General features: G+C 39.5%; 1 protein-coding gene across 1 annotated transcript in view; it reads right to left on the bottom strand.

The window, feature by feature from the left end:
• Nucleotides 1-17,758, bottom strand: part of zgc:113162 (uncharacterized protein LOC553743 homolog) — a 22,348-nt gene extending 4,590 nt beyond the window's left edge. Inside the window, exons 1-6 of the mRNA XM_027003758.2 lie at nt 17,574-17,758; nt 16,862-16,955; nt 7,513-7,706; nt 6,219-6,340; nt 4,614-4,662; nt 746-895 (exon numbers count right to left, since the gene is read on the bottom strand). Of these exons, the coding sequence (XP_026859559.2) occupies nt 746-895; nt 4,614-4,662; nt 6,219-6,340; nt 7,513-7,706; nt 16,862-16,892 (546 nt within the window). The 5' untranslated portion in view covers nt 16,893-16,955; nt 17,574-17,758. The remainder of the gene's footprint in view (nt 1-745; nt 896-4,613; nt 4,663-6,218; nt 6,341-7,512; nt 7,707-16,861; nt 16,956-17,573) is intronic.
• Between the last annotated feature and the right edge of the window lie 1,078 nt (nt 17,759-18,836).

The raw sequence follows: 18,836 nt of genomic DNA, 5'->3' as shown, positions 1-18,836 counted from the left end.
CATTTGTACTTTACAGCTCAAAAATCATTTTAGTATGAAGGATGCAGTTACATTTTTTATGGTGTATGCTGGGCAGCATCTAGACAGCATGAACTGCCCTAGTTGCCTGGATGCAATAGCAATTAGGCAGAAGCTTCTGTTTGTATTTAAAAGGATTTAAATGTATCATATCACAAAGCACATGCATGTTCAAATATAATTTACAATAATTGTGACTTCACTAAAAGCCAAAATAACAATTCTGTGTAATGTTTACCACAGAAGGGACAAATTCCACAGCAAATTAATTAGATGAACTAGTGGCTGAATTCAAAATTAGGTATGTGTAAATTAGCCCTGAGCCCACAACATGAACAGAAACAACACCCTGGAGGAAATTTCCATCTCGGTGAAGAGACAGAATGCTATACATAACAAAGGTGTACAAAAAATAGGGGTTTAACACAAACAAATAGTCTTTCGCACCACTGACTGCTTGTCAATCAGTGGATTCTGCGCTATGCTCAGAGGAATGCTGGCACAAATGTGGCAAAAACAAGTTCTGGCTTAGGAAGAAAGCAAAATGGCACATTTCCACAGGAATTAATGAATTAATGAACAGCCCTCCCCAGAGCCTGAACGGTATGAGTGCAGACTGGCGCTCCCACGACATCACCGCCGTTCTCTCCCATACTTTGTTATGTGATTCATTTTTGTCTTTTGCCTTCTAGCTCTCATACCCACGCGAGTGTCCTGGCGCTCTGACCTTGGAATTGAGGTCCCGGTGGTAGATGTTCTTGTAGTGGAGGTAGCTCATTCCTCTGCTGATGTCACAGGCTACCTCGACCTTCTCTTTCCAGCACAGTGTGATATCATCCCTGGCCAACAGCTCCTCCAGACAGCCTCCACTCACATACTGAGTGGGAGTGGGACCGGGAGAGGAGCAAAATGTAAAAAAACAACAACAACAACAAAAAAAACACACACTCATGCCCACTGAGACCTACTGACCAAGGGTGCCAAGGATATGCTACAAGGGCTGTGTCAAAACAAACTCTGAGGGCTGGCTGAAGAATAAGGCAAGTTGTTGATTAGCCAACATTTGGGGAAATAATATATTTTTAAGGATATTCTCTCATAGTCTATGAGCTGCTTATTTTGTGTTTAAACTTATATTTGGCAAGTTTCTTTTTTTGACATTTAGAGAGAAAAACACAAACTCTTCTTTCCTGTTCCTCTTATCCATACTAAGTGTCCATATAATCGTTTAATAGAGGATTCAACACAAAATTTTCTATCGGTTGCAATATTACAACAGATTACTCATATTAGTCTTTTGATACATCTTTTTACACTTTAACTATGAAATATCAATGAGAATTCCTCCAGAGTTAAAGCACTTAAAGAAGAAAAAGAAAAGAAAAAGAAGCACAACTTAGTGCTAACCTCTTCCTATGTCACTGGTTTGGCTATACAAACAGTTAACCTCTTCCTATGTCACTGGTTTGGCTATACAAACAGTTAACCTCTTCCTATGTCACTGGTTTGGCTATAGAAACAGTTAACCTCTTCCTATGTCACTGGTTTGGCTATAGAAACAGTTAACCTCTTCCTATGTCACTGGTTTGGCTATAGAAACAGTTAACCTCTTCCCAAGTCACTGGTTTGGCTATACAAACAGTTAACCTCTTCCTATGTCACTGGTTTGGCTATAGAAACAGTTAACCTCTTCCTATGTCACTGGTTTGGCTATAGAAACAGTTAACCTCTTCCTATGTCACTGGTTTGGCTATACAAACAGTTAACCTCTTCCTATGTCACTGGTTTGGCTATACAAACAGTTAACCTCTTCCTATGTCACTGGTTTGGCTATACAAACAGTTAACCTCTTCCTATGTCACTGGTTTGGCTATACAAACAGTTAACCTCTTCCTAAGTCACTGGTTTGGCTATACAAACAGTTAACCTCTTCCTAAGTCACTGGTTTGGCTATAGAAACAGTTAACCTCTTCCTATGTCACTGGTTTGGCTATACAAACAGTTAACCTCTTCCTATGTCACTGGTTTGGCTATACAAACAGTTAACCTCTTCCTAAGTCACTGGTTTGGCTATAGAAACAGTTAACCTCTTCCTAAGTCACTGGTTTGGCTATACAAACAGTTAACCTCTTCCTATGTCACTGGTTTGGCTATACAAACAGTTAACCTCTTCCCAAGTCACTGGTTTGGCTATACAAACAGTTAACCTCTTCCTAAGTCACTGGTTTGGCTATACAAACAGTTAACCTCTTCCTATGTCACTGGTTTGGCTATACAAACAGTTAACCTCTTCCTATGTCACTGGTTTGGCTATACAAACAGTTAACCTCTTCCTATGTCACTGGTTTGGCTATACAAACAGTTAACCTCTTCCTATGTCACTGGTTTGGCTATACAAACAGTTAACCTCTTCCTATGTCACTGGTTTGGCTATACAAACAGTTAACCTCTTCCTATGTCACTGGTTTGGCTATACAAACAGTTAACCTCTTCCTATATCACTGGTTTGGCTATACAAACAGTTAACCTCTTCCTATGTCACTGGTTTGGCTATACAAACAGTTAACCTCTTCCTATGTCACTGGTTTGGCTATACAAACAGTTAACCTCTTCCTATGTCACTGGTTTGGCTATACAAACAGTTAACCTCTTCCTATGTCACTGGTTTGGCTATACAAACAGTTAACCTCTTCCTATGTCACTGGTTTGGCTATACAAACAGTTAACCTCTTCCCAAGTCACTGGTTTGGCTATAGAAACAGTTAACCTCTTCCCAAGTCACTGGTTTGGCTATACAAACAGTTAACCTCTTCCTATGTCACTGGTTTGGCTATACAAACAGTTAACCTCTTCCTATGTCACTGGTTTGGCTATACAAACAGTTAACCTCTTCCCAAGTCACTGGTTTGGCTATAGAAACAGTTAACCTCTTCCCAAGTCACTGGTTTGGCTATACAAACAGTTAACCTCTTCCTATGTCACTGGTTTGGCTATAGAAACAGTTAACCTCTTCCTATGTCACTGGTTTGGCTATAGAAACAGTTAACCTCTTCCTATGTCACTGGTTTGGCTATAGAAACAGTTAACCTCTTCCTATGTCACTGGTTTGGCTATAGAAACAGTTAACCTCTTCCTATGTCACTGGTTTGGCTATACAAACAGTTAACCTCTTCCCAAGTCACTGGTTTGGCTATACAAACAGTTAACCTCTTCCTATGTCACTGGTTTGGCTATACAAACAGTTAACCTCTTCCCAAGTCACTGGTTTGGCTATAGAAACAGTTAACCTCTTCCTATGTCACTGGTTTGGCTATACAAACAGTTAACCTCTTCCCAAGTCACTGGTTTGGCTATACAAACAGTTAACCTCTTCCTATGTCACTGGTTTGGCTATAGAAACAGTTAATCTCTTCCTATGTCACTGGTTTGGCTATACAAACAGTTAACCTCTTCCCAAGTCACTGGTTTGGCTATAGAAACAGTTAACCTCTTCCCAAGTCACTGGTTTGGCTATACAAACAGTTAACCTCTTCCTATGTCACTGGTTTGGCTATACAAACAGTTAACCTCTTCCTATGTCACTGGTTTGGCTATACAAACAGTTAACCTCTTCCCAAGTCACTGGTTTGGCTATAGAAACAGTTAACCTCTTCCCAAGTCACTGGTTTGGCTATACAAACAGTTAACCTCTTCCTATGTCACTGGTTTGGCTATACAAACAGTTAACCTCTTCCCAAGTCACTGGTTTGGCTATACAAACAGTTAACCTCTTCCTATGTCACTGGTTTGGCTATAGAAACAGTTAACCTCTTCCTATGTCACTGGTTTGGCTATACAAACAGTTAACCTCTTCCTATGTCACTGGTTTGGCTATACAAACAGTTAACCTCTTCCTATGTCACTGGTTTGGCTATAGAAACAGTTAATCTCTTCCTATGTCACTGGTTTGGCTATACAAACAGTTAACCTCTTCCTATGTCACTGGTTTGGCTATACAAACAGTTAACCTCTTCCTATGTCACTGGTTTGGCTATACAAACAGTTAACCTCTTCCTATGTCACTGGTTTGGCTATACAAACAGTTAACCTCTTCCTATGTCACTGGTTTGGCTATACAAACAGTTAACCTCTTCCTATGTCACTGGTTTGGCTATACAAACAGTTAACCTCTTCCTATGTCACTGGTTTGGCTATAGAAACAGTTAACCTCTTCCTATGTCACTGGTTTGGCTATACAAACAGTTAACCTCTTCCCAAGTCACTGGTTTGGCTATACAAACAGTTAACCTCTTCCCAAGTCACTGGTTTGGCTATACAAACAGTTAACCTCTTCCCAAGTCACTGGTTTGGCTATACAAACAGTTAACCTCTTCCTATGTCACTGGTTTGGCTATACAAACAGTTAACCTCTTCCTATGTCACTGGTTTGGCTATACAAACAGTTAACCTCTTCCCAAGTCACTGGTTTGGCTATAGAAACAGTTAATCTCTTTTTATGTCACTGGTTTGGCTATACAAACAGTTAACCTCTTCCTATGTCACTGGTTTGACTACAGAAACCTCTAAATTAAATTTAGATCAAAAATTACACTCACCTCAAGAATTGGGTATATCTTATCCTCTTTGACACAAATCCCAAGATACCTTTAGTAAAGAAAATAACAAATTAGTAAAGAAAATAGAGAATTCTTCAGAGTTTTGCAAAAAAAAAAAAAAAAAAAAAAAAAAAAACTCTATGTAACATACCACATTAGAAAAATGGTCCATGACAATGTATTACTGGTGAAACCACAAATATATAAACTCTCTTTAAAAACTCTTCATTCATTTCAAATGACTACAGAAATATTTAAGGAGATGAGTCAACCTGCCACAACAGCTCCTTTAGAGAACCCTAACCAGTTGCATCATGGTATGGTATGCTGAACGCAAGGCCGTGCAGAGGGTGGTTCAAACTGCCCAGCACAGAGCCTCAGCAGGCTCCTTCTCCCATATACAGCACATCTACAACAAGACACGTCAGAGGAAAGCCAGCAGCATCTCCTCTGACCCAACACAACACAGCCAATTCCTGTCCCAACCTCTGGAAAGAGGCACCTCTGAGCCAAAACCAAGAACAGTTTTTGCCCATGGGCTGTTAAACTGATCATGCCAGAAACATCAACAAGAACATGAATACACACACTATGGACTGTCTAAAGCCTCATCCTCCCATTTTACTCAGCATATCTACACACTGAGCTCCAGTAGCTTATGAAGCAGTATGCACATTGCACTTTTAACTAGAACTGTCTGTATTTGAACATTTAAGCTGTAAGCCGTATACTTTAAGATAACATTAAGGTAATGCTCATTTACCTGCACTTTGTAAATATAACATCTGTGATGCTATTGCTTATTGACTGTAGTTTGCACTTATATATTCTACCTCTACCTCTGATCTACAGTTACTATTCATGCACATATTCTGTATTGTCTTTGTGTTTTTGTCGATTGTCTTCACAATGTTTTTATCACTGCACAGGAGAAGTCGCATGACAGGGTTTCATTATACTACGCAACCCAGTATTGGTATAATGACAGTAAAGCTGAGTTGAATTAAATCTGATCATCTAGAAACAAACAACAGTTCTAATTAAAACATTTCAAAGCTCATTCTGCCTTTTTGCATTTTTCTAGTTCATTTTCCAGGTCCTAAATCAGAGGATCAGCACATACTACAAACAAAAGTGCCACACGTGAGAGGACAGGCAATGGAGGCCAGTCATTCATCTCAGGTCAGGCCTTAATTTCCCACACTCTCAGCCCCAGCAACACACCCCAATTAAGTTTAAAAAATTCAAAAACCTGGCAAAAATGTAACTTTTAAATCACATAGTACCAGCTGGACAAAACACACACTACAGAGCTTATTAATTCAGGCAATTAGAGAGAGCTGTCGCACTCTCTCTGTTCAGCAGGTGTTGTCATTTCTCTGGGATGTGTGTGTGTGTGTGTGTGTGTGTGTGTGTGTGTGTGTGTGTGTGTGTGTGTGTGTGTGTGTGTGTGTGTGTGTGTGTGCTGTGTTGTGTGTGTGTGTGTGTGTGTGTGTGTGTGTGTGCTGTGTTGTGTGTGTGTGTGTGTGTGTGTGTGTGTGCGTGCGTGTGTGTGTGTGTGTGTGTGCGTGTGTGTGTGTGTGTGTGTGTGTGTGGCCAGCTCACCTCACTATGTTTGGGTGGGAGAGCTTCTGTAAGAGGCTGATCTCCCTCATGATACTGTCCTGGTCCACATCATTCTTATAAACCTTTACCACCATCACTTTCTTGGTGGTGCTGTGAATCACCTTTTTATTGGATAAAAAACAGCAGTGGTAATTTAATTATTTTAATAAGTATCTATAAATATTGAATTAGTGCAAGGTGTTTGCTTTCATTTTAAATGTACAAGTAATGTAGTTTTATCTCAGGCTTTAAGATGAATGCAGTTATTCTAAAACAAGAACACCAAGAGGACAGCTCTCCTCCTTAAACCAATTGACTGTAATGGCTGCTTGCTTCCTCAAAGGACAAAGCCCCTTCAGAGTGAAGCATATTCCATACACAATTTCGTAAGTTGCCGTCACGTCTTGCCTCCTATTGTGAGAATGGTCACAGTGAGAGCTTCTGAATGCCTTGCATTGCCTGTTGCCATTTGCCGCCCTTATCTGCATTCCAGCACGCCAGTAGAGCATGTACAACAGAAGGAAGCTCATTATAGCCACTGTGCAGCTATGACCTGACGTGACTCCTTACTAAAGCTCCTCATACATACATGCGCACTGACCCATGGCAAGCAGTAAAACAAAAAATGCAGAAACACCGCATATCATGTTCTGATGATAATGCAGCTGTGGGGTATAGAATGAGACACATAATCAAGTTAAGAGGCTACAGAAGTCAACATTGATGAAATAATGTTAATATCAATGTTTAGCAATGTTTTTCTTGTCAAAGTAAATGACTACCTTGCTTGTCTATCATGCCTTGCCGTGTTTTCAGACCAATGTTACCAGGACTGTGGGTGGGTAGCTATGGATGATTTCATCTCATATAGTCTTTCTTCAGTGAGAAACGTCCTGCATGGCTGATATTTAGGAGCCTAAGACGGTCCGTGTTCTTCTGGCATGCTGTTCTCAGGATTAACAAAGCCTCGAACACCCCAGGTCTTATCTCACCTGATTCAAACCCAGTGCACTGGAAGGCCAATGAGCTTCTCTTAAGAATGAAGCATGCAGATATGAAGCAACACTAACCTTTATTCTAGAACATCTCAACTGATGGACTGGAACATTTGAACCCATTTTAATCAACTCTGTTGCTGTGTTGCTTTAGCTTTAGCATGTTGATAACACCAGTTAATTGTTTTTTGGACAATAAACACTAACAATGAAAACAGTCACAAGCTATTGATCTGCAAGAAGAATACAGTCCAGAGCAGCTTCCAGCCCAGACAGCTATGTGTGTTGTGTGGCTGTACCTTGTAGACCTTGGAGAAGAAGCCACTTCCTATGAGCTCGGTGCTAAAGTCCTCCCAGAACTCGAGCTTGCGGACACTGGAACAGAGATGGTGCCAGCGGTCTGCCTGGCAGTATGTGTCTGCAGACTCGTTGAGCAGCGTGGGACTGCTTGGCTCAGGGGACACGTCCACCTCACACATCCGGGACATCTCATCTACAGGGCACATGAAAAAGCACCTCAGAGGGTGCCAGCCACTCACAGTGTCTAGAGCAGTGGAAAATACTATTTTTCATCTCTAATACCAGGGCCGGATACAAATCATGTCCTGCACATATACAAACTCTTGGTTATGACTATACTATCCACATTTACTGTTCTACCTTCCACAGAAGATAAAACACTACTTTAAGTATAGAACATCCTAAGGCCCACCATCTTGCTTAAGCACATCCTTTATTCATATGTATGCAGAATGGTGCACAAAACCTTCATCTGAAAGTGTAGGCTAACAACAGAGCACTGTGTCTGGAAGTAGAGGGACTTAGTGGCTGAACTCAGCTCAACTCTGTATGGGCATCCAGTGCCTGCCAGCACTCCTCCCCCATACTTTTACACCCCGGTGACTCCACGCTCTGTAACTCAGCAATGAGCCAGTATATGAAGACACAGGCAAACTCACAAGCCCTTGCACGGCCCGTAGAGATTTCCAATTACCTGAGCCCAGTGCTGTTGCTTCTCTTTCATTGGTTAGGGTATGGAATCAAGTATGAGAAGAAGGTTCTGCATTCATGCAAACGAGTCCCTCTCGCTGTCCTACTGAAATCTTGACATTTGGGGGCTCATTAATGGTTTGTCGACTATAGTATTTGTTTTTAATTATTTAAATCCCCAAGAACTTAGATATAGTCTTTAGTGCAATGTAGAACCACATCTTCAGGGTTTTTCACACTATAATTTCTGTTATTAAACGAAAGACCAAAGCCAAGGACCAAACACTCATCTCTTAAAATCGGCTGGAAAAACACTTTCCAAATGGCCATTATGCACTGCTGGGATGACTGGCACGTATTTGTAAGGTTAGTGCGATGTGCTGAAAGAAGGACACGTGTAATAGTTAACAGGTAATACTACACACGTTCCTTGTTTGGCCTGTCCGGCGTCCCGTGCTTCATGTGGAGGCAATGTTTAATGATGATCCTGTGTGTGATCGAACCACAACCCCTGTCCCCTGTCCTCTGCACTCTGTTATATGAGCTCATGAGAAATAGTATGAGGTCAGTCTGTTTGTGTGCAGTGGCTAAATTAAGTAGTCTGGGTTATCTGGGCCCCTGCCTCTCTTCTAAATCTGATCTGCATATCCACGCACATTCAAGCCCAGATTTAACACTGCTGTTAAATATTACACCTACATGAGCATTAATCATAGGCACATCTACCTATATTCTCATATCCACTGCGACTGAAGGCTCAGATGCAGGGTGTGAGGCCACATGCTTTTATTATACAGTGTTTGTAATATTATACTTTTAAAACCCATTAGTCAGCATTTGTCTCATTTGACCAGCAGTACCAGCAGTAGCAAGGATCACTTTATTCTCATAATCCCCTGTCTGTTCTGTGCTTGTTTTAGCACCAACATGACCTCTGTTTGTTTATGTGTGTGTGTGTGTGTGTGTGTGTGTGTGTGCATTTTAGACATTTTATTGAATCACTGAGCTTATCCCCTCAGTGGGCTGCAGACTGCTGGGTCAATGCCAAGAGCGCTGGCCATCCACACTGCCCTTTAACACATTTACTCTCAGTCCTGCTGGTTCCCTGGGGCACTGGGGCAACTGATGGCTCTTTTACAGCGAGCTAGCTTTCACCTATCATGGATAGCTTTCACAATCATGGCTATCTTTCACCAATGACTGTCACTGGCAGCCTTTGTTTACATACAAATGTATTCACTGACACAGTACTGTTTTATGGTTTCACCCCACGGAATAAAAATCACCTTAAAACACACAGACAGAGAGAAAGAGAAGATATGAGTATTAATATTATTTTTCCTTACCTACCATTCCGAACATGGAACTACAAATTGATTAATTAATTAATTGATAAAGGACCAACACTGATTAAAAAAACTGCATCACACACTCAGAAGCAAGAGAGTTAAGGAAAATAATATTTACAGTCTATGATCAGCAGAGACGAAGTGCTAATCCTGGAGTGTGACATATTTGCTGTGATGTGAAACAGAGGGAGTCACCATAGCTGCATGACATCAGTGCTCTGCAGCATGCATGGGCTTAGGACAAGCAAAAACACAAGGGCTATCTTTAAAGACATCATGGAGAACTTGCTTACTTGTCTTCAGTTGTTTTTGAACGACATATTTACTGACACCTAACCACTCTTTTAAGCAGACTAGTATGACTATCTAAAGTAATATTTATGACAGACTAAGTTCTAGTCAGTTGTCATTGCTCCATATAGTTTGTACAGACTGTAACCTCTCTCCAGGACCATGGTGTGACACATAACAGCAATTTACCGTTACAGTAAACAGGATTACACAACTGCAAATGCACAACAGTGTGAGGCCACACACTGATTTTAGGCCATCTTTTAGACCACAAATGCATTCAAACACACACACACACACACACACACACACACACACACACACACACACACACACACACACACACGCGCCATAAGACATTCTTGTTGTCTCTCATATTTCAATGGTGAAGTCATTGTCATTGTTTTCACAGCACTTTGATCCAGACACCTGAAACGAGTGCTTGCGTCTTCTTCCTCACGCACGGGCAGAGACACTGAACGTGCTCACTCAGGTTAACATGTCACAGTACCTTTAGCTTCCACTGTGTGCACTGAGGATGAGAGAGTAAGACAGTTGCAAGAGGTGAGAGCTTGTTCTATTGAGAGGGGAGAAGTGGGCATTAGTCATTACTAACATTATGCAGGCCATAATGAAGGTCAGACTGACAGATTTCACCAGCTGATTCATAGGAATTTTCATTACACCTGTTGATTCTGTTATAGACGTGAGGGAGCCTCTCTAAAACAAGGCACACCTGTACTAATCTATTAGCAAAGAACAAACCGCATAAATTATGTTTTTCAAGATAGATATAATTTAAAGGTAGAGAAAATAATTACTGGAAAAAACAGGTCAGTTTCAAGCCAAATCAATTTCACCTTGGCATGTGTTGAATAATTGAATGTAAGGCAAGAGGCTTTGCTTGTGGCTCATGGTCCTCTCTGTTTTTCAAGTCTATTGAGTTTCCTACTGTCACTGTAGATGCATCAGCCCCCTGGGTCATGTCCCTGTGCATTCTCTGGGTTCGTGTTATTGAGCATGTGTGAAGCAGACAAAGTAAGTGGGACAGGAAGAGAAAGTAATATACTTCGAGAGAAACCCTATTTTCTGAATTCTAACAATCTGTTAACAGCTGAATTCCTCATGTAGCCCAAACCTTAATATAACATAGCTAAGAAATGCTAGTATAAATATAGTTAAGAAAAGTTATTATAAAGGTTTGTTAACTGAAACTTCCTGGAAACCCATGCTACACCTTATTAATATCTATTAAAAGCACCTCACCAATAATTATCGGTGGTATGCCTCTTAGCAGACCACCCAGGTCACTGCAGGTAGTTAAAGGTCTCTACTCATTCCTGGAATTTATAGATGTCTGGAGGCTTCTAAACCCAACAGGCAGCCATTACACTTTTTTTTCTCAAGTGTACGCTTCAGGACTGATCTATATTTCATTTCAAGATCTTTACTTTCTTCTATTTTTATCTTGCTCTATTGGGATTATTATCATTTAAGATCCTATTGTGATAACTCTTGGTCACCCATGTGAAGATTTACCAGTTCCCTGATACAGGATAAAGTTTTCAAAGATAAATTTAGGGTGGAAATGTATTTATTAATTTTATGGAAGGCAATGACCCAACAGCACCTTCTACAGGTGTGGCATGAGGCACTATAAAGGTTTATATATATTTGAGGTTTTATCATTCAACATTCAGCACCCAAGAAAAAACTTTTAAAACCCAGTGCAATGCAGAGGAAATACAAGAAGGAGATAAAAGCTATGGAGCTCAAACTGAAACAAAATTTCCACTGGAAAACTGAGGAAAATAACAACTCAAATTTGAATATAATTCTTTACTCAAAAAAACAAACAAACAAACAAACTAGAATTTATGCTGTACGGTGCACGGCAAATGAATATGGCGATAAAGCAGGGAGATTACTGGCAAGATATATCAAACAAAAACAACCTACTTCCTCAACTGCAGCAGTGAAGTCTCATAAGGGCGAGCTAACATCCAAGCCTAGAGACTTTAATGAAACACCGAAAGAGTTCTGTAAAGACCTTTACACATCAGATTACATAGCTGCAGAAGTATAAATACATTTCTTGAAATCTTACACCTTCCTAAGCTCAATGACACTCATCAATAAGCTCTTGACTCCTCAATAACATGAGAAGAGTTACTGGAGGCAATAGCAGCAATGCTAACAGGTAAACCTCCTGGCTCATAAGGTTTTAGGTCTGATATTTTACTGTTATACAGAAGAACTGCTGAATTCAATGGGAAAAAAAAAGATTTCAGAACCCTTTAAGCAAACTTACACCCTCATTAGAAAAAGCCTCTATATCCTTATACTTAAACCAGCTAAAGACTGTAAAAGTTCCTACCCTATTAGCCTGATACGGACACAATGTAATATCCTAGCAAAGATTTTGGCCAACAGAATAGACAAAGTACTCAACTTCCTTGTGCATCAGGATCTGACTGGCTTTATTCAAAAGATACAATCACCAGACAATATAAGACAGATGATAAACATCTCATGGGCAGTCTGAAGCTGGAAGTCTCCAGTTGCCACCATCTTGCTTGACAAAGAGAAGGCGCTTGATTGTGGTGAATGGAGATATTTGTTTGGTGTGCTGAGAGCCTTCAGATGTGGACAAATGTTCGTAAAATGAATACAGATCTTGTATAAGCAACCAGAAGCTGTGTAACAAACAAACTAATTCACTTCTTATTTTACACTGGGTAGAGGGACTCTCGCCAGCTTTCTCTTTTGTTTAGTTATTAAACCATGGGCAGAAGCTATACGAAGGATCTCTCTCATTTCCCAGGAGTCAAAATTGGGGACTCGGATTCATGAATTGATGTTATATGCAACTGATGTAGGCTGCTTTGCATCAGACTTTGGAACATCTTTTCCAGCCCTTCTTAACACCATTAACCAGTTTCCAAAGCTTTCTGACTATAAAATTAATAAAGCAAGTCAGTGGATTTTCCTTTGTCTGCATTCTGTCATAAAATCTTATTCCAAGCCAAATCCTTTCCATGGACTCCAGAAGGCATCATGTATTTAGACATTCTACTCCTCCCAAAAATACATGAAACTGTGGAAAAAAAAAACAAAAAAAACTTACTACTGAGCCCCTACTGAGGAAAAAATCAGATGGTCATCCTTATTTCTATCACTGCGGGGCATGGTGAATGTCCTTAAAATGAACTGTATCGCCTAAAGTTAACTCTCTCATTCAGTCTCTCCCCGTACATGTCCCTATGAAACAATTTAAGAATTTTGACTTCATATGCAACAAATGTTTTTGGAATGAAAAACAACCAAGCATATGGTTGGAAAAGTTACAACTACCAATGGACAATGTGGGCTTGAGATTTCCCAAGCTGCTATTTTATCACCATGCATTTGGTCTGAGACATACTGCCTGGTGGCCTTTACACCAGAGAGACTGTGGTCATATTTAGAATGTAATTTATGCTTTCCTCTCACCCCTGTGGCAAGTCTGACCATGAAAATGTCATCTAATATGCAGTCCCACCTGGTCCTATCTCACTTACAAAATATATGGAAAAAGTTATTTCAGATTTATAGTCTAGACCCTCATCTCAACTCAAAATCAAGCATCTGGTTGAACCCCAACATTGTGTGGGTAGAGCCCCCACCTTATGGAATGTATGGGTAGGTAGGGGGATTCGGACTCTTTGAGATTTATTCAAAAATGGTTTACCTCTGACGAGTTAGTCAGATTCAGATCTGGGTTCTATGCAATAACACCCCCCACCCACAGCCGCAATTAAAATTGCTTTTCATTACCATTAAAATCTTTGGAATGGGTCATGATGCCTCTTAAACTTATTCTGAAGTATTTAACCAAGCTACCAAAATTTAAAAAGCATTAAGGACTATTTGAGAGCAGGATTTAAACATTTCATTTACTGAGAAAGAATGGATAGGATTATCCATATTCAAAGGAAGTTGTCCTTTGACGGGATATAAAAATGAGACTCAAAAATTCTCAGTCATTTCTATTGGACATGATCTGGATTACACATGCTAGGCCTCAAAAATATGCCAAAGTTCAGAAGGTCCATTAATTCAGAAGGTCCTTTCTATCAATGCTCTCAGGTACAAGGTCTTTGAGAACAAATCCACAAATGTCTCAAGGAAATCACCAGCAATGAATCTGAGGTTTCTCCCAGGTTATGTGTTTTAATGTAAAGGTATTTATTTTCTGTCCTGTACTGCTAGACAGTGCCCTATCTAGCATTTCATTTACTATGTTTTATGTATGCATCAATTACTATGTTTTATGTATGCATCAAAGTTTCAATACTTCAAACAATAAACATTTTTCAATAAACAAAAAACTTTTTTAATAAAAAAAGTTTCAATAAAAACCATAAAAAGTGCCTCACCTGAATGTAATACACTTTACAAAGAAATATATATCCAGTGCTATATTATCAAAGGCTAGCACAATAAAAAGCTATTTCTTTTATAAATTGAAAGCAACTAAAACAGCAAACCAGTAAAAAACAATCAGTACCTTATTTAAGGCTTAGCTGGTAAATGGCTTGTGTATTGCACATGTTTAGGACTTTGTTCCAAAGTTTTGTTGACGGACTTTTGTTGACGGACTGAGAGAAACAAATGCTGACATGTTTTTCAGATGATTCTTGTTTTTGCATTAAAGGGACTTCTTAATCACAGGTAGAAACTGTATGTTTTACAACCCACTCATTTCTTAAGACAATAATTACAAGTAATCACTTTCCTAGCAAACACAAGAACAGGAGAGGCATCCAGTTGTAGGTGGATAACTGAGCTGCCCCAAACAGCGGAAAAACCACACATGCAGAAGACACAGGGGTCAGGCTGTAAGAACCCAGGAAAGAGGCCATGCATTTTAACACCACGTCCACACACACACACACAACCACACACACGCACACGCACACGCACACGCACACACACACACACACACACACACACACACACACACAGACACGCACACGAACACACACACACACACACACACACACACACAGGTGAATGCAGTCATATCAAGCCATTTCGGCACCACTTTGTTAAGTTCCACACATTAAGAATACTCTAATGAAAGCTAATGGTCTCCCATGGTCATTGACCTGTTAGTTTCTAAACATAATAAAGCTACTGACTGAAAAAAACAAAAAAAACAAGGAAATTTACCCTGATAATTACACAAAATATTAGAACTGCTTTTCACCCCATATTGTGACTGTTGGCTTCATGCCTCTCAAGATGAAAATGCAAACCAAAGTAAATCTGCAATAGCTGAACTGGAGTCTCTTAAAATTATTCCAGACTGTAGAGATCAGGTTCTTCGTCAGCAGGTGCACTAATGTCAGTCACACTCCACCCCATGCTGCACATGCTAAACTCATGTAATATGTCAGATCAATTCCTCACTTACATAACATCACATCACATGACATCACACACACACACACACACACACACACACAACATTTCATATTTCCACAAGAAAGAGCTCTGTTGCAGTTGGAGCTTATTAGGGCATGTGTCATGCCACAGTGAGCCAACTCACAGTTCTAAACCTCTAATGAGAACAGCCCTTATTCTCTTTGGCTTCCTGTTGGCATAAGTTACAGAGATTACCTCTGCAGTTTCATTCAGTCTTATCTTTACAGAGGACAGTAAACAGCTCCCGGAATAAACAAATTCACAAGCAACAGTCATAATTGTGAGTCGCTTTGGATAAATGCTGTTTGATAATCATCAGCTCATGCTATTCCCATATGAAAACTCTGTAGTCCTTAAATTGGTTGCAAAAAATGGTAAAGGTTTCCAAATTTTACATGGTCCATTAGTGTATATTTAAACACTGGTTATGTTATTGGGCTACAGTTATGCCAAATAATACTGTGTCTTAATAAGTGACATTCACTTATCTCTTGAACAGAGAAAGCCTCTGCAGATGTTGGTCTGGTCTATATATGAGTCATTATTCTCTAATGAGTCTATCAATGCACAGAACCACTCAGTCACCGCATTTGCCAGACAACCTCTGAGCTCTGCAGCAGCAGAAGTCTTCCAGTCTTCAGCAACAACCAGTAGCAGTCACAGTCCTGCGTTTGCCGTTCTTCATCACTACTTTAATGACTGTGAATCCCACTTAAATCCAATCTGAACTGTCTGCAAACCAGCGAACCAGCCACATTTGACAAATATAAAGCAATTATCATTAACATCACAAATATCTCAGCTGGATATAACAGAACACTGTGCTCATGCCATAAACGCCATAAATGCTCACGTGACAGAGCTAGTCAGAGACCCACCGGTCCGATACCCATTCAGATATAAATAACTGATTTCCTTGTGGCTCTCCTTCTACATACCCTGTGTTCCTGGCCTGGGAGGGTATGAGTCTCCTCCCAAATAAACAACTCTATACTCTGTAAGGTGGAATGACATGTGCTTGGTAATGAAGAGGAACTTATTTATGATGTTTAATAAAATACACATCACAAATGACTATCCCTAAAAACAACATGACTAAAAATTATACATCAAAAATATGACAGTTCACTAGGTATTTCACGGCGCGCTTTTCACAGACATTATTTATAGAGACATTATATAACCTACACATTTACATTCAGCAACATTTATCAGTCACGATAAGTGATTTTTAATGTCCATGTCAGAAAGCCTTATGCTACTACACTGGGACAGACTCTAAGGAGACCATTAAGCTAACACAGTGCCTCTAGAAGCAGGGTCATCTTCAAAAACAATCAGTGGCTCATATTATTAAACATTCCAGTTCTTGTCATTGGATGACAAGCTGGGGAAACTAGGTTATACGAAGCTTTGTATAACAGAACAATCCATACAATACTACCACAAGCAGAACTTTAGAAAAGCAGGGCTGCAGAAATATTTTTTACACAAGAATACTACACTAAAGACTGTGTTTTTAGAAGGGAAAGAAAAGCATGTTACTTACTCCATCTGTTCAGTAGACTATTCATGTGCATTATGTTGAGGTGAACGAATCCCAGGTTAACCTTGCTTAGCAGCAGCTCAGAGACCCAATATGTCTGTAATGAACAGGAAAAGAAATTTAAAAATATATACAGTCTGGCATCAATACCAAGTAAGCATATGTCTAATAACCATGCTTTCAATATTTAGTGAGATAATGTAAGCTATCTAGTGAGTTTGTTTTCCTAGCGCGCATCTACGGACAGCTGACTCTGCATTTGTGCCATAAAGCTACTAGTAGACATTTACACGGTACACCACACGCACGTTTTGAAACTAATGCTATGCAATAGTCGGTAAGAAAGTTACTTGGTAACTGCAATTTAACCAATGTTTTGTTAATTGTGTAGAAGAAAATACAGTGTTTATCAATTAATTTGATTGTCAAGAATAATGTACTCATTTTTATAACGGAAGGAACGTTAAATAAGACTAACATTCACTTGTATCTTATATATATATATATATATATATATATATATATATATATATATATATATATATATATATATATATATATATATATATATATATATATATATATAATACTAACGTTATAGTTTAACGACGCTAACTAGCTTAAGTGAATGGCAACATAACCGGTCATATAATGTACATTTCCATGGGAGTACTCTTTAAAATCAAATATGTATCAGTTACATAAGCCTACTTACAAGAGCACGGCAGCTTGCCAGAATTCTTGAGGCACCCCCTTGTGGAATCGCGTTTCAGTCCTTTAATTTCTGACAACCCAAATGGTAAACATCCACGGAATGATGTGAAGTTTGTCAGTCGCTCCGGAAAACAAAATAAAACGACCTTTCTCGTGCTTCCTTCAGTGACCAATGAGGCAGCTCGTCGCGCACGCCCGCGCTAATCTATCGCTGTCGCCGGTGTCCGTCAAGCTCGCGGAGGAAACGCTGACGTTAGGTTAGTTCGGTTACCCTGGAAACGCCATTGCGGCGACCTCATCCATCACGGGTCTTCCCATGCGATAGCAAAGCCAGGCAGGCAAATGCGTTGCGTTTTTGTCTGTCCAAGCATCGTTTCCCCTTACCTGTAAAGATCAGTCCTCTTTTATAATGCGATGGCTGTCAAATTGATTGAAGCGTAATAATTGTTATAACAAACATGAACAAGGTCATGGTTTGGAGCTGAAAACCATCTATGTGAGTCCTGTAAAATACTCAAAAATTATTTAATGCATGTAATTTGGGAAAACAGTATGAAATGTAAGAAAGTGGAGACATTTTAAAACAAAGGCCCTGCTTAAATGGTCATCAAACAGCCATTTAAAATTATTTTGCAGGTTAATAATGCAGAATGATTATTCTTCAGGAACCTGCAAATAGATTTGAAGTCCTATGCAACAGTCAGGCACTATCAGTCTAGGCAAATTCGTGTAAATTTCAGGAGGATCTGCCTGATTATTCAAACATGATTTATTCATACCTCTGCCACTTCTGTTCTGAAATGTGAAGTCCAAATCAAATTTATAGGAACTCAACGGTAAATGCTCCAATTTGCAATGACTCTCGAGAATTTGATTCACATAATACTTTGTTCAGTCCCTAGTGAAATGTTTTCTAGTAAACTAGGAAAAATTCAAAAGCCGCATTGCTTCAGATTTCAATAACTATGGCCTTCCTGGTTTAGATGAACATTTCAAATATAAAAAAAATAATAATAAAATCAAGAAAAAGTGAGTAAAGGCAACTTTATTCAAATAATGAACAAGATACAATATGTATAGAATGAGCAATGGTGATATCACCGAGTATCCTGTAAAGAGTTCCAACATGCATGGAAATCAAGTGTAATGATATTGATGGCATGCAGTTTAGTTCATGTAAACAACCTACAACACTACAGTGGCTAAAACCTAGTAAGTGTGTTGTGGATATTCCAATATTATAGCCCTTCAAGTAAAACTGGGC

The sequence above is a fragment of the Electrophorus electricus genome, chromosome 6, assembly GCF_013358815.1.
Source record: "Electrophorus electricus isolate fEleEle1 chromosome 6, fEleEle1.pri, whole genome shotgun sequence".
NCBI lineage: Eukaryota > Metazoa > Chordata > Actinopteri > Gymnotiformes > Gymnotidae > Electrophorus > Electrophorus electricus.
This window is presented reverse-complemented; position numbering and strand designations above follow the sequence as displayed.